Source organism: Ochotona princeps, chromosome 2 (assembly GCF_030435755.1).
Source record: "Ochotona princeps isolate mOchPri1 chromosome 2, mOchPri1.hap1, whole genome shotgun sequence".
NCBI classification, from domain to species: Eukaryota; Metazoa; Chordata; class Mammalia; order Lagomorpha; family Ochotonidae; genus Ochotona; species Ochotona princeps.
Genome location: NC_080833.1, coordinates 91,644,963 through 91,661,689, shown reverse-complemented (window position 1 = coordinate 91,661,689; position 16,727 = coordinate 91,644,963). Strand labels below are relative to the sequence as shown.

Below are 16,727 nucleotides of genomic sequence, written 5' to 3'. Positions count from 1 at the left end.
TCGGCGGTGAGAAGCCACCCTGTTGCTCGAGGAGGAGGGCGGGTGGGCTCGCGGGAGCGCGATTTCGTAGTAGGAGAGTTCCTTGAAAACTGTGCGATGGACCTGTCGGTCAAATTTCAGGTTAAGTTGTAGTTGATGGAGACAAATGTGCACTCAAGGACCAAAGTTGACCCTCAGGTCCGAGAGTGGATAGGGACGTTGTTGCAGCGTCGTGACATTACCAAATCGGAAGGGAACTTCCCCTCCCACCTCCCAGTTCCATTTTAACGATAGGTAACGATGGGGAACAGCCTAGCGGAGATTGAGACTCTAACGAAGGAAATAGGCAGAATTCCTAAGACTGTTTGTGTGAAATGGAACTGGTAGAAGGGAAGGGTGGGCATCGCGGTGCCGAGCGTGACGTGGTGAGGTAGGCCTCCTCAGCCTGTGTGCTGATGTCGGCTTCCTGAGTGGCAGGATGGGAAAGGAAGGGAGAGAGTGTCCCTCCCTGCGCCCCACCCCTGGTGGCTGCTTCTCCTGGCTCTGTTTAGAAATGGCCCTCTTGTATTTACAGTGGAATCTTTGCCTGCCCAGTCTGCGCAAAGGGTCCACTTGCGTTTTGGCCTCAAGAAAACTTGGAAAGAAGATGGAACAGGCAAATGTACAGGTAATGCGGTTCTTGTTAACTGCCGGCTGCTTTTCAGGAGTTAAGGCCACCTGCCCTGGGAATCGAGGGGCACAGACCAATGCTTCACATCTCAGCCCCTAATCTTCCCCGGGCTGTCAGCCAAAATGAGGATGAAATACCTGCACGTGGTAAAGTAAAAAGTATTTCATCAGTAGTTAAAGTAGCAATATTTTTTTTTTCCCATTCTTCATTAGCATTGTTATGATACAGTTCCATAGTTCCTGGGATTTCCCTGACCCCCTCCTAAAGTCCTCTCCCTCCTCCCCACTGATTTCCCCTGTATTATTACCATAGTGTAGTTCTTCATAAACAGTTATACGTCCATCATTGTGGGCATGGAAAATGGCAGACAGTCCAGCATCCTATTGTTAAAATATAGTTACCAGTTTCATTGGGAGTCCCCTTTGATCTGGAAGTAGAGATGCATACTGCATTGTATCCTCACATCTGGATATGATAGTCTCCTTTACACAGTTACTATACATCTCCTTAAATGAAAAGCCACAAAACAAAATCAACAGCAAGAAAAATAAAAACTTACAATGCCATGAAGTTAAATAACATATGACTGAATGAAATTGAAGAAATGAAAAAGAAAATCAAGAGCCTTCTTGAAGGAAATTATGCTACTCCTGTATGATCTATAAGTCAGTGAAGAATTTAATGAGGAAAGTGTTGCTGAAGAAATGAAACTAAAAACAAAAAAACATCAAAATCCATGAAATATAGTTTCTGCTAGTCTTTGTTGGTGAGATATATCTCCTGTAGGCAACAAATAGGTGCAATTTGTGTTTTTAATCCAGTGTACTAATCTGTGACATTTGATTGAGTTTAAGCCATTGACATTCAGGGTGAATATAAACAGGTGGTAATTTGGTCCTATCATTTTTAGCAAAGGGTTATTTAGTCTTCTGTTATTTAATTGGGATGTTCTTCACATTTGCCTTGTTTTGGTAGGTGCGATTCCTTTTCTCTGTCAAGAGAACATCTTTAAGTATCATTTGTAGGGCAGGTCTGGAAGAGGTGTATCCCTTGAGCTTTTTATTTCATTTTCAAAGATGAAGGAAAGCTTTGCTGGGTATGTTATTCTGAGCTGACAGTTTTTTGTTTTTAGAATCTGGAATGTGTCTTTCCATTCTCTTCTGGCCTATAGAGTTTCCTGAGAGAGGTCTGCTGTGAATTTAATTGCCATTCCTCCATATGTCAATTGATTTTTTTTCACGTGCACATTTAAGGATCTTTTGTTTGATTGAAGAGAGCTTGATTATCATGTGTAGTGATGAAGATCACTTTTTGTCAAACCTGTTGGGTGTTGTTCTGTGTCCCTTCTGGATATTGTGTCCCAATTTTTCTCCAGATTAGGGAAATTCTTATTTATTATTTCATCAAATACATTTTTAAAAGAGATCTATTTTTTATTGGAAAGTCAAATATACAGAGAGGAGGGGAGAAAGATTTTTGTGCAGTGATTCACTCCCCAAGTGGCCGCAATGGTGGGAGCTAAGACTTTCCAAAGCCAGGACCTGCCTTGCGGCTGAACTTCTCACCTTGCTTGCGCTGGGATCCCATGTGGGTGCCGGTTCATGTCCCAACTTTCCATCCAGCTCCTTGCTTGTGGCTTGGAAAAGCAGTGAGCATGGTCCAAAGCATTAAATAAACTTTTAAACCCAATTTCTCATTCTGCATCTTCTGGAACTCACAAAACTCTTAAATTTGGCCTTTAATAATGTCTCTTAATTTTTGAATACTTTAGTTATCTTGACCCAGCTCTGCTTCCAGCTTTTTGATTGTTTCACTATTGTAACAATAAATATCTTCCAATTCTGAGATTCTTTCTTCTGCTTCATTCATTCTATTATGGAGACTTGTCACTGAATTTCTAATTTGCTCTATTGTGTCCCTCATTTACAATAATTCTGCTTGATTTTGTTTCAGTGTTGCTATTCCACATGTGGCATATTTGTTAAATTGCTTGAACTCCTGCATGTGCTGTTCATTATTTGTAGGACGCTTTATAACTGAGTTCTGAATTCTGTATTCCCCCATTTCTCAGTGTCTTCCTTAAGTTAACTGTGGTTGGTAAAGGCTTTTGTTCCTTTGTCTATGTCCACAGTAATATTGTTCCTTGTCTATGTCCACAGTAATATTCATTGTGCCTCTGTCTCTTCTTTTACCCTTGTTTGTTGTGCTTCTGGTTAGTGGATTCTTCTCTTTTAGGTCACTTTTCTAAGCTATGTCACCCACAGATGTACAGTTTGATTTTACTTATTGCAGTTGGTACATGGCTCTTTGTTTGCAGTCGCTTGTGCTACTCCCTCCATTGAGTTTCAGGTCTGGGCTCTTACGTTACACTTCTACTATGGTCTCTGTAGTCCCAGCTCCTGGCTCAGCACTCTACCTCCTGTGATCCCGTGATGTTGTTGCACCGGTGTCTGTGCAATGTTTCTCCCCCTTCCCGTTGAGCAGTTCCCAGGATTAGGGAGACAGCAGGTGTCCTAAATAGCTAGGTTGTTGGTGGTGCTGATCTTGCCAGAACCTGTTGGCCATTAATTCTGAGGGCCGCATGGACCTATTTTGCGTTGTAAGATGCCAAAGTCAGTGTTATTTTCGATGTGGGACCAGTGCAGTGCACTAAGCTCAGTGAGTTTGCTCTCAGCTCAGCACATAAGCAGCTCACTGTTGTCCCTGCAGTTTCAAATCCTTTGCCACACCGCACAAAATGTTGCCAGTCATGCCGCTCATGGAATTTTTGATCTGCTGGCCTGGTAGCCCCAGACCTATTTTGGGTAGAACCCGTATGATGCCAGGTGAGTGCAATGCACTGAGCCAGAAACGAGTTCACTCCCAGCTTAGTGCATGTGCTGTCCTGTCCCATTGCTTTTGCCTCCCTACACAAGATGGCACTGAATTCGGCTCCGCTGGGGGCCTGGGCTGTAACATCCACCCTGTTCCCTTACTGTGTGTTTGGGATCTGCTGTTGTGTCTCTGCTTCTGGTCAAATCAAACAAACAAGCAGGACAGGCAGTTCTTTGGGTTTACCTCCTGAATTCCTGGTGAACTCCGCTTCCTACCTGGTTGCTGGTTGCTAGTGAAGTTCTGGCCACTGGTACTGTTCAGATCACTGTTCGTTGAAAGGGGTATCTGGTCACTGTCACATAACACTGTTGTCTCCGCTGCTTTCCCATTTCCATCAGTCTCCAGGTGCCCCATGCCATTTGTCTGTCCTTTCCTATTTCCTGTAATGTGTTCCCTCTCTACTTCACCCTGGCTAATGTTTCTCTGCCTGTTTAAATGTGTCCTCACCCTACTCTACCATCTTGAGTACCCCAAAGTAGCAATCTTTAAGGATTTTCCCAGTGTTCACGTAGGTATGGGTGTGCATCCTCTAGAAGTTTAATGATGAAATGCCACAATTCTGACTGAGCCAGTCTGGGATGACTTACCCAAGGAGAAGGTCATAAAGTTTAAGCCTCTGTTTTACAGATAGCAGTACCATTTTGGTTTCTGTGACATTTCCAGGTAAGGCTGTGGATTGTTTGGAGCCATACATAGAGCACCTAAGGCTAGGAGGCTCCTTCTAAGCAGGTGGGCCCTTGAAATGTGGCGAGTGCAACTAGGGGAGAACCTGAACCTGCACTTCATTACCTGAGGAAATAAAAATCCACCCCCTCTATCCCATGGAGTATCTGAAGTCATTATGATGTAGATTCCTAACTTGTTTTGGGGGGTTATGTTTTTCAGTGCACTGATGTGATTGATGGTAATTCTGGAGAGGTACCCCAGGAGAAGTTCATAAAGTTTAAGCCACCGTTGTACAGACAGCGGTACCAGTTCGTTAAAGATATAGTGGATCAGCATGAACCCAAGAAGGTAGGTGTTCCCAAGCACTGAGGTTTTAAGGTCGCCTTTTCTGAGTATTTTGTCAGTTTGGTACTTTTGTAGGAAGACACTTGTAGTAGAGGGATGTTGATGTGACAGCAAAATCCACAGGTGTCTTCAAAAGTTGAGAAAAAAATGTGCTTTTTTAATTTCTAGAAAGCACACTGAGAAGTAGGAGAGTAAAGGTTGGGAGAATTTACCCTGAAGGCCAGCCTAAGAAATATGCTCAAGAACATCTTGGTCTCATGGATCAGTGACAATGGAGAGTGGGTTTAAAGGCAGAGTTACAGAAATAGAATGAGAGCTTGATTTTCCATGGTTCACTCCACTAATGTCTGCTACGAGTTCCTGGTGAACCAGAACTGGGCTAATCTGAAGCTAGGATCCTAGAACTGCTTCTGGGCCTCTCACATGGTTGGGTGCACATGCCCAAGCACTTTAACCATCTTCTACTGCTTTCCCAGGCCATAAGCAGGGAGCTGGACGGACGTGGAGCAGCCGAGACTTGAACTTGTGTCCATATGGGATGCCAGGGCTGCAGGCAGCTGTTTAACATGTTTTGCCACAGCGCTGGTCCCTACTCTAACTCTTATAGGGGAGGGATTTTCTTCCAGTGATTCTGTTCCTGGCACCGAAAGCACAGGTGACTGACTTCTTGTGGCATTTGCCAGGAGTGCAGGGCTCAGGGAGCATTCTGTGGCACCAGGTGCAAATTCATAGTTAAATGTAGGCTTCACATTTCTAGAACAGTCAGAGCATCGGGCAGATGGGCATTGTGGTTCTTTGGATGTTAGATAATGGGCCTGTTGAGCTAACTTCAGTAGGAAGTCATCATTTCACATAAGAAATGTACCTTCCTGGTCACCATACAGGTGGATGTGATGCTCTGGTGTATCCTAGGTTCTGGTAAGGTGAATTTCTGTATTTTGAATTTTTGCTTGATGCAGAGGACTGCATTTCCTTTGAGAGTTTTCATTCTGTGTGAGGGTTTTGTACTTGCACCCAAGGGTACAGTTATTTACTTATTTAAAAAAAACATCTTTAGCCATCGGGATATGTGCATTTAGGGGAAGCATCTAGTATTGCCTTTTGGGCAGCTTGAAGTTCAGTATGGAATTTTGTACAGTTTGGTGGAATGGTTCCATCCTGTAAGCAGCGCTGGTCTTCTCTGTGTGGGAAATAAACAAAATGAAAGCAGAGTGTTAAAAAGCTTTGCTGAAGTCTGAAGATGACCATCTTGAAATGTTCAGCTTGTAATTCTGAATGAGAAACCTGGACTGTGTAGCTGGCTGTTTTTCTGAAGTGCACACGCAACAATGACTCTGGAACAAGGAGCAGCTCTTTCTGTTGGCCTGTATTACCTAGAAATACTTCTCTGCCCATAGGCCTGTGAAAGTGGAAATTTGCTGTCTGTTTAGATGATTCCACAAGAAAGCTAATTCCTTCTGGTGGCTCTGTTATTGCTATGTAATCCCTCCTGCCCCCAAGACAAAGCTTTTGATCCCACCTCTGTGGTTCCCAGTGCCTTTGAAAAAAGCACTGTGTCTCATCCTGCAGGTTGCAGACCTGGGCTGTGGTGATACTTCGCTCATAAGGCTGCTGAAAGTCTACCCGTGCATCGAGGAGCTCGTTGGCGTAGACATCGACGAGGATAAATTGCGGTGGAGAGGGTAAGGAGCAGGGCGGGGGCCTTGAGAGGCCTGTCTCCAGAGGTGCACATGTGGTGGAACGGGCTCCTGTGTGGCAGTGTTGACATGCAAGAAACGTCCAGGCCCTTCCCGCGTGCCAGCGGGATGGTAGTTAGGTTATGGGGCTATGTCCTTTTGAGCAGATCAGCACTCTTCGTCTCTCCTGGTGGAAGTCTCCTGGGATTTGTGCCCACGGGAGTGGGGGTAGGTCCATGGCAACCCATGGAGGGTGCCCTTTGTGCACATGGCCAGTTTCCATCGTTGCTCCTCATCACATTGTGATACAGCTGGGGATTGGGGACTTCATTTTAAGGAGAATGATGCCTTCATTTGAAACTACAGGCACCAATTCTACTTGGACAAAGTGCCAGTTTGGTAGAGCTTGTTAGAAGATAAAAGGACTGGGGCTAATGGCTCACTTGTTAATCCTCTACCTCCAAGTGCCAGCATCCCATATGAGGTATCAGTTTGTGTCTTGGCTGTTGCATACCTGCTTATGGCCTGGGAAAGCAGTGGAGGATGGCCCCAAGCCTTGCGACCCTGCACCCATGTGGGAGATCTGGAAGAGGCTCCTGGCTTCAGATTGGCTCAGCTGTGGCTGTTGTGATGATTTGAGGGGTGAACCAGTGGATGGAAGATTTTTTTTTGTCTTTCCTTCTCTCTGTGAATCTGCCTTACCAATTGAAAGAAAAAAAAAGAAAAGAAAAGAAAGAAAGAAAGATAGGAAGAAGGAAAGAAAGAGAAAGAAAGAAAGAAAAAGAAAGAGAAAGAAAAAGAAAGACAGACAGGCGGACTCCTGGGGAGGTTCCAGCTCACTGAATGAGTCTTGGCCATGACCATAATTGGGTGTATATGTTATGCAGGGCCTGTGTTTTATGCCTCTCTACTTATTCATGTAAAGTTCCAGAAAAATCATTCCAAGGCATTGAGAGTTCAGTTTTGGGGGGGTCAAGTCTTATGAATGCTAGGGAAAATGATTTAGAGCAGAAGATTTAGAAGGTTCAGAGCACTGGACAAAGGCTCTTGGCCTCTGGCATCTCAAACCAGGTGTTTCTCCTGTCATTCGCATATGTATATGTACTTATGTGTATGTGCCTGTTATGGAGATGGATGAAAAGCTAAAAAAAACAAGCAGGAAAAGCCGAAAGTATGTTGGGACTGGTGTTGTGGTGCTGTGGGTTAAGCAAGCAATATTGACATCTAGTGTTACAGTGCCAGGTTTGGGTTGTGGATGCTATGCTCCCTATTCAGCCTCCTGTTAATGTATTGGGAAGGCATGGAAGATGACCTTGGTACTTGGCCCTGGCCACTAATGAGGATCCAGAGGCATCTGTATTCCTGATTTTGGCCTGGTCCACCTTTGACTTTTGCAAATGCTTTTTGAATCTTAAAAAATTTTTTTTCATTAGAAAGGTAGATACACAGAGAGATCTTCTACTTGCTGGTTTATCCCACCAAATCACTACAACAGCCCGAGTTGGGCCAGGCCAGAGCCAGGAGCCTGGAGGCAGGAACTCCATTCTGGGCCAAAGAACTTGGGCCATCCTCTGCTACTTTCTCAGGCTTCTTAACGTGGGGCTGGATTAGAAATGGAGCAATCCAGGGGCCCAATGTCATGGCTCAGTTTGGTAATCCTTCCTTCGAAGCAGCAGATTCCCAAGTGGCCATGGGTTCTTGTCCCAGATGCTCCACTTCATATCCAGCTCTCTGCTGGTGGGCTGAGAAAGCAGTAGAGGATGGCCCAAAGCTTTGGGACCCTATGCCCGCCTGGGAAACCTGGATGGGGCTCCTGGCTCCTGGCTTTAGACTGGCTCAGCTCCAGCCATCTCCGTCATTTGGGGAGTAAACCAGCAAATGGAAGACTTTCTGTCTTTCCTCTCTGTAAATCTGCCTTTCCAATAAAAAGCAAAAAACAAAATGAACAACAACAACAAAAATAAGTGGAGCAGCCTGGACGGGAAGAGACACTCATATGGAATACCACTGTTCAGGTGGCAGCTTAACTGGCACCCTGATATTGGCCTTGTTGTTTTAAATATCTTTGAAACAAAGAACAATATCAAGCACTGCTTGGCAAGTAATGTCCCATTGTGAGAGGACACTGCCCCATGAAAGGCTGTTTGTTTTATTCAAGATTTACTTATTTATTTGAAAGACAGTGTCTTATTTTTTCCATCTACTGGGTCACTTTCCAAACAGCAGCAATGGCTGGGACTGAGCCAGGTTGAAACCAGGAGCCTGGAACTCCACCTGGGTCTCTTACATATGTGTCAGGGGCCCAAGTACTTGGCTGTCTTTCCTTGCCTTCCCTGTCTGAGCAGCGAGCTGAATGGAAAGTGGAGCAGCTTGGACTGGACACAGTGCTTGTATGGGATGCCAGTGTCATGGGTGGCAGCTTAACCCACTGGGCTATAGTGTTGACTTCAGGTAATTCAGATCAAAGAAAACAGGCCATGTCCAGCTTGCAGGCACGTAGGGAGAAGGGAGTCATCAGAAGAGCTGGGTCGACAGCAGGCATCGGGTTCACCTGGTCTCTCTTGCAGGGATCAGCTGTCTCCCTTTCTGGGTGACTTTCTAAAGCCACGGGATCTGGATTTGACCATCACGTTGTACCATGGCTCCGCAGTGGAGAGAGACTCTCGTTTGCTTGGCTTCGATTTGATAACGTGCATTGAGCTGTAAGTTTTAAATGGGCTCATACTATGTTACCTGGTAGGAAAAAAGCCATAAGTCCAAGCACCAGACATGGCGAGTCACACAGGAGGTCTTTATTTCAGCGAGAGAGGCGGCCACAGGGAAGGGTTTATTCTAGTATAAGAGGTGACTGTGGGGAAGCGAGAGATGGCAAGGTAGAGGAAGATGGCTATGGGAAGAGAGAGAAGGCAGAGACGTCTCCTACCATAGTGACAGGAGGGACTCCGAGAGGAGCCAGTGGGAGAACCGAGAACCAGGAATGGGGAGAACTGAGGACCAAGAGGGGAGAGCCAAGGACTGAGAGCCTAGTACTGGGATTTGGAAGAACCAAAAGCCAAGAGCTGGGAGAGTGGAGAGCTGGGAGAGAAAGGAAGGAAGGGAATGTGCTTTCACAGCATAGGGGTGGGTACTGGGGATACAGGGTCCATGGGGATTGGTAGTTGCAGCACTGGGGGGGGGGGAGGGATACACGGCAGTATGTGATTAGTGGATGGGGCTGTTGGAACAAAATTGGGTATGGAACTGAAGAGCCTGACGCCAAAACTGAAACATAAGGGGACTGAAAGCCTAAGGAAAACCAGAAGGGAAACTGGAGGGAGCTGAAGCCCACGGGAAACAAGTAACTGAAGTGGCGGTGGGGCTTAGATGGTGGGGGTCTCATCAATGTCCGAGGCTGTTTATTTGAAAGATCTGAAAGAACTAGGCTCAGTAATCTTGGAATTCTAGATAGTCAGGTCTTGGTTGGTACTTCAAGAACATCCATCATCCATTGGGAATACTTTTTTTAGGAACTTGAACTGCTGCCAAGGATGCCTGTTTTCCATTCATTCTGCTTCACCTTTTTGTTGATGTTCCTCTGACTTGATCGTTTGTGTACATGCAGTCTCCCCCCTTCCAAGGTTTCCTCTAGTTTTCCCCCCTCACCAGATCGGGTCAGGGTAGGCTGAGGTCTGGGGGTGCCTAACTGAGGCTGGCATGTGCCTCTCTTCTCACTTGGTTTGTCTTCCTCTCCCTGTCGGGGTATTTGTTCCACTATAGAGTTACTCTTAGTTTTCCTCCCAGCTGGTGAGTGTCCTGGGGAGTCATGCAGAGCTCACCCAGCCAGCTCCTGCCATCCATCTGTACTTGCTTAGCTTCCTAAGTGGTTCTTGTCTCAACCAGCCATCATTACAGTAGTGACATTTTTTTAGATTGCAGTGAATTTACCAGTCAGCCCTCAGCATTTTACCATAAGCAAGATCTCTCCTTCTTTAACCCTCCACCCCCTTTTAATTGACGTTACTATGAATTTAGGATTCCCTGTATTTTGTCTTTTTTTTTCTGCATATATTTTCTTACTTGGATGTCGCCGGGTTGACCAGCAGGGGGCGCCATCAAGCTGACTTTTGGGTCAGTCTTACCAGTATCAATTTTCTGAGCTCTTTTCTGGCAATTAGAAGTTCTAGGGTTCCTCTTCTACTGCGATCAATCATTTCTTAGAGAAAGTGTTTCCTGTGAAAGGGGGCAGTGTTGGCAAAGCCAGGCTGTGATTTTCTCAGTGACCTTTGGGTAGCTGGGTGGGGAGCAGGGAGCAGCTTGCTCAGGATCTGTTTGCCATGTATGTTCAGGCTGATTTGCATATTTTAATTGTGTGTGCTGTTTCTCTAGAGGAGGGAGTTTGCATTGTGTGTCTCTGCGTCATCTGTTGCCTGGTACATCATGGGTATCTCTACTGGGCAGAACCAACGAGAACCAACGAGCTGTGTTATGATGAAGCCAGAATAGGAGTTGGTAGTAAGAATTTGAGGCAGAGAGTTCTCCCACTGGTTTGCTCCTCAAATGTCTATTATGGTTAGGTTGGGGCCAGGCTGAAGCTGGAAACTTAATTCAGGTCCCCATTGTGGGTGCCAGGAGCCCAGCCACTGCCTCTTGAGGTACATGTTAGTAAGAACCTGAGGTCGGGAGCTGAGCCTGAGCTGGTGGGACACAGGCACTCCCAGGGGTGTCTTAACTGCTGAGCCAGAGGCCCACCACTTTATGTGTGCTTTCTATTGTTCTAAAATGCATGTGATGAAATTTGCTGTCAACCATTTTAAGTGGTATTGTTGTGCTGCCATCAAAACTGTCTGTGGGCCTGGCACAATGGCTCAGTGGGTAAATCCTTACCTTGCCAGTGCCAGGAGCCCATGTGGGTGTCAGTTCATGTCCCCGCTGCTCTACTTCCCATTCAGCTCCCTACTTGTGTCCTGGGAAAGCAGTGGAGGATGGCCCAAAGTCGTGGGACCCTGCACTCACATGGAAGACTCAGAGGAAGCTTCTGGCTCCTGGCTTTATATCCGCTCAGCTCTGGCCACTGCAACCGCTTGGGGAGTGAATCAATGGACAAATCTTCCCTGGTTCTGCCCCTTCATAGCCTACACTCCTTCCGTCTTTAAGTGGTAAGGCATTTTTTTCCCTTTTCTGACTGGCTTATTTAACTTTGTATAACACCTTCAGGCTTCCTGGCATGCGGTAAGGCAGTAGTTTCCCACATAGTCACGTGTCAGACTCTGACAGCTTACTTTGATAGGTAGTTTTGGCACAGAAGCCAGATGGAATGAGGCGACTCAAGACAGCCAGAGCTGGTAGCGTAGGGACCCTGGAAGATAGTGACAGTCATCAGGCTATCTGTGGTGCTCTCTCTGTCACCATCCTGTTGACCTAGAGGCCCTCTTGTGTGGTGGTCGGGTGTGTTGTTGCAGCTGGGATGGGGGGATTAATTCCCTCATCTCTTCAAGACCGCTGGTTTGCTTGTGAAGCTGTGCCAATGTCCGGTTTCCTTAGGGTGCACTGACACAGGTAGAATGTCAGTGAAACTTGGAGCTTTCGAGTAATGTTAGATTGTTGTACAGAAGTTGCAGGAATGGAACAGAGTGAGAGCAAGAGCACTTGCATCTGCTGCTTCATTCTCCACATGGCCCCAGCTTCCTCTGGGTCTCCCATGTGGGTGCAGGGTCCCAAGGCTTTGGGCCATCTTCTGTTGCTTTCCCAGGCCACAAGCAGGGAGTTTGATGAGAAGTGAAACTTCTGGTGCATGAACCGGCATCCATCTGGGATGCTGGTCCTGCAGGTGGTAAATTAGCTTGTTGTACCACTGTCTCAACCCCATGAGTATGTATATATATATTTTTTTCTTTAATATACATATTAAAGAAAAAAGATTTACACAGCCATAATAACTACATCATGAAATTAAAAAATAAACTGGGTTGGGGGGAGAAGCAAAGAGAGGTCTTGTAACTACTGTTTTGCTCTTCAAATGCCCACACGACTAAAGGTTGGACCAGGAGGAAACCAGGAGTCTGGAACTTAACCCAGGTCTTTCACATGGGCCACAGGAACCCAACTGCTTGAGCCATCATCTGCTTTTCAGGGTGTTACCAGCAGGAAGCTGGGCATGGAGTCAGGCCTTGAATCCCAGACTCCCATGTGTGATATGTGTCCCCGCTCCGCTCCAAGCCTTCACCACTAGGCCAGACCTCTGCCTGAGGAAATGTTAATTGATACAGTTCTGTCACATGTGGGCCATACTGAAAATGCATCAATTGTTCCAGTAATCTCTTTTTATAGCTCCTGTTACATTTGCCTGCAATCTCAGCTAGGCCAGGGTTACACAGCGCCCACTGGACAGTACCGGAGTCAGGTTGGTCTGCTCCCGTGCTCTTGGGAATTGGTCTGCTCAGCCTCTGAGGTCATATTTGCCCTTGATGTTTCTGAGGAATATGTGCCAGTTACTTCATAGAGAGCCCTCAAGGCTGGGCTTGTTTTTTCTCGTGGTTAGGCTCGTGGCATACATTTCCAGCAAGAATACTGGAGAAGTGACGTTCTGTCCTTATTGGTATGTTGCATTGGGAAGGGGCACACTCAAACCTGAAGAGCCTGCAGAGCAAGGCAAGCACCCTAGTTGGTTAGGTGAGCACCCTGGACAGAACTAGGGGGCTGAGGTGAGGTGACATGAGGGTGGGTAGGGGAGGATTGTAATGTTTGCATGCTTGTTTTTAGGTCCTCTAAGCTTTATTAACTTATCCAAAGAAGGAAGAAATTACCATTAAGAGGGTGGAGGGACATTGCTTTGCTAAGTCAGTTAGGAAAATAACTATAACTGGGGTTAAATGTAATGATATCTTCTTCACTACCCCTGGCAGGATAGAACATTTGGATTCTGGTGATTTGGCCAGATTTCCTGAAGTGGTGTTTGGCTACATGTCTCCGGCCATGGTTGTCATCAGCACCCCGAATTCGGAGTTCAACCCCCTGTTTCCAACAGAGACCCTAAGAGATTCAGACCATAAGTTTGAGTGGAATAGAATGCAGTTTCAGACCTGGTAAGTTCAGACATGTTTTGTTGATTCATTTTTTTTTTTTTTTTCCAGATGGTGGGGTGGATCCTTCTGAAACTCAAACTTTATAGAAGTAAATGTCTATAGGAATGGTGAATGTACCCAAGTTGTTTTTAAATGGTTTGTTCATTTATGCGAAAGGTAAACAGGGAGAGAAAGACAGAGAGAGATCTTCCATGTGCTGGTTCACTCCCCAGATGGCCACAATGTACAGGGTGGGTCAGGTCAAAGCCAGGAACCAGTAACTTTATCATCTGGGTCTGCCTTGCAGGTGGCACAGGTCCAGGCATTTGAGCCATCTTCCACTGCTTTCCCAAAAGCACTGTCAGGGAGGTGGATGGGAGCTAGAGCAGCTGGGACAGGAGTTGGCACCAAATGGGAAGTCCCAGAGTTCCAGGGGCACCTGTTGCCCGGCAACATCAGCATCCAGCCCCGCCCTCCCCTGCCCATTGATCTCAGCATTTGCTCTAGCCTGCTGTGTGGCACATGTGGAAGGGGTGTGTGTGGGCCCAGGGCCCTTCCAGGGCAGGGTGGCAACAGCCTTGGTTGATCTGAAAATGAAGAATTGACTGACTGGAGGGTGCCTGGCATTCATGTTCCCGCTCAGAGGGAGCTCCTGGGGGTCTGCATTTTTTGACACAGTTGCAAACTCATTGCAATTACTGATCTCTTTGTGTACCCCTGCACTCTGAGCCCCTAATTCTCCTTGTATCCTGTATCTTCCACAGTGGTTCCTACAGGCTGACACGCAGCAGCTGCTGCTATGTCACATGAAGAACATGTGAACCCCGGTGTTGTGACATCCGGTGGTGGTGTAGGAATTTGCAAGGTTGCCACGCTTGGGTTCGCTTTTCATCTTTTCTACAGTATTGACTGGCTGCTCTCTCCACCTGTTCTGGGTTTGCAGGGCTTTGTATGTGGCGAGTCGCTATGATTACTCCGTGGAGTTCACTGGCGTTGGGGAACCGCCTGCTGGAGCCGAGAGTGTGGGGTACTGTACCCAGATAGGCATCTTCCGGAAAAACGAAGGCAAGGTGACCGAGGCGAGTGTTTCAGAGCAGCGCCAGGAGCGGGCTTACAAAGCTGTGAGTGTTCTCCTCTGGGCAAGTGGCCCTCCCCCGCCCCCTCCACCGCCAGGGAGAAGCACCTATACCTGAGGCTTACCCCAGGGAATTCTTTGGGATCCCACCCACCCTACACACACTTCAGGTGGGCTTGTGACTGACCTGCAGCCACTCTCGCAGCCAGCAGGTGAACCAGAGGGCGGGAGGGCAGTCACATTCAGCCTGTGTAATGGGTTAGGATTACCCACGGCAGAGACCACAGGCAGCAGCTCTGCCCCAGCGTGGCTCTGGAAACAACTGTTAGAACTGAGTTCAGGGACCCTAATGCCTTAATGACATGGGATGAAGAAGCACAATTTCCCTGTTAAGTAAACCATCTTGCACCCGTCCTTTTCCTGTAATACCAAGTAGGAATTCTGAGTTGGTCTGATTTATTGGGAAACTGGTTGGAAGATCTTGAGCATTAGTATTAGAAAACAGATCAGATAATTGCTTTTATTTGCAGATGGATACTCATTTTTTTTTAAAGCTGTATTTATTTGAAAGGCAGAGTTAGAGAGAGAGAGCTTCCATTTGCTGGTTCAATCCCCACAGGGCCACAACATCTGGGTCTGAGCCAGCTTGGAACTCCTCCTGGGTCTCCTGCATGGATGCCAGGGAACCAAGCACTTGCACATCTGCTGCTACTTTCCCAAGTGCTTTTAGCAGGGAGCTGGTTTGAAAGGGGAGCAGCTGGGACTAAAACTCACACTCATTGCAGCTGAGCTTGCCACACCACAGTGCCAGGCCCTGATACTTGCGGTAGTTAAGGCATTTTTAGCTGGTATGATTTGACCTATCCATGTTATAATTCTAAAACATACTTTTTGTATGTTTAACTACTTGAAAAGCAGAACAACAGAGAGTGAGCGAGCAAGTGAGTGAGAGAGCACTTCCATTTGCTGGTTCACTCCCCAAACACCCACAAGCTCAGGGTGAAGTTGGGGGCAGGGAATTTCATCTGATTTTTCCTGTTTGAGTGATGGGGACCCAACTTCTTGTGCAATCACCTGCTGGCTTCCCCCGACCCCCCCACCCTCCCAGTATTGTATGAGCAGGTAGCTGGAAACAGGAGCTGAGCTGGTTCTTGTGAACTGGGATGTGGAAGGCATGGGTACTGAATGCAGTCCTAAGTGCTGTGCCAGGTGTCTGTCCCATACAGTTAGTTGTTACGTGGCAGCGTTATGGGAGGGTCTTATGATTTCCCCTCCATTCTCAGAGCCTTCCTCTCTTCAGGTTTTCACAGCTTCCTATCCAAGCCTGCAGCAGGAACGGTTCCTCAGACTCGTGCTCGTGAACGAGGTGTCCCGGCAGGTGGAGAGCTTGCGGCTGAAGCATCTGCGGAAGCTAAAGGAGGAGGAGGAGAGGATGTTGGGCGTCAAGCTCCCTGAGGTGGACAGTGACTTCCCATCCTTTGGGCCAGTCTTCACAGAGGCCGAAAAAGCCAGGATAGAGAATTCCCCCAAACCCTTTGTTATGGGAACAAAGTTTTTGGTGCCGCTGCAGAGACTCATGGCTTATCCCAAATTGCGCCGCATATGCCCCAGTGAGGACATGATGCGGTCGCTCATTGATGACTGCGTGTGTCTAAGCAGCGATGCATCTGCCGTGGTGGTTGACCTACACGATTGTTATGATTATCTGTTTGATTTTTGATCCATCCTTATTTCCTGAAATTCAGGGTTTTGGTGATAGTTAGGCTTGCTTAAATTTATGCTGTGTAGTCATAATTCAAGTGACTTTTTTTTTTCGTAAAAGTTGTACCCCCAAAGTCATGTCCTAAGCCAGTGGATGGTTAGTGTGACACAGAGCCAGGCTTCCCTTCACATAAGGAGGATATTAGGGTTTAGCTAAAGATGGTGGTAGGTTTTCCTTTGAATTCACAAATTTTGTTTTCTCAGGAATGAAGAAATTGGAAGTTGCAGTATGTTTTTTTTTTAACTTACCCATATATTTTTATGTTGGAATATGTTGTATGTGCCATTAAACTTTTTAAAAGAAAGATATATTCTCTTCAAAATTCTTTCCCCAGGAGTTAGAGTTGCTCCCAAGTCTTCCTAAGCCCCTCTATCCTTTGGATCACATTCTCATCTAAAAATACTTAGCATAAGACATCATACAGAAAAGGAATGCAGGTGTTTGAAAGACAAACACCGTCTCTCCCCTGTAATCACCCTGGACACCCTGTTTTCTAGCAGCGTTCTGGGTGGCATTGGGGTCATAGTGGTGCTGGGAGGAAGATAGTTTGGCAAATGGTGGAGAAAACAATGGTTTACTTATTTGAAAGGAAGAGGTAGGGAGAGAGACCTTTCATCCTTCAACCAGTGCTCTTACGGGA

At 46.7% G+C, this 16,727-nt stretch overlaps 1 protein-coding gene across 5 annotated transcripts; it reads left to right on the top strand.

The window, feature by feature from the left end:
• Positions 1–16,393, top strand: HENMT1 (HEN methyltransferase 1). 5 transcript variants are annotated; one of them, XM_058659798.1, is made up of 8 exons: positions 1–6; positions 554–646; positions 4,409–4,537; positions 6,104–6,216; positions 8,778–8,912; positions 13,092–13,271; positions 14,194–14,371; positions 15,626–16,393. In XM_058659798.1, exons 2-8 carry the CDS (start codon positions 626–628, stop codon positions 16,043–16,045), a joined length of 1,176 nt encoding a protein of 391 aa, XP_058515781.1. In that variant the 5' UTR covers positions 1–6; positions 554–625; the 3' UTR covers positions 16,046–16,393. The 5 variants fall into 5 exon arrangements, with proteins under 5 accessions (XP_058515781.1, XP_004582045.2, XP_058515792.1 ...); XM_004581988.3 differs by lacking the exon at positions 1–6 and adding an exon at positions 195–273; XM_058659809.1 differs by lacking the exon at positions 1–6 and adding an exon at positions 210–273 and having other exon boundaries at positions 554–634.
• The last annotated feature ends 334 nt before the right edge of the window (positions 16,394–16,727 follow it).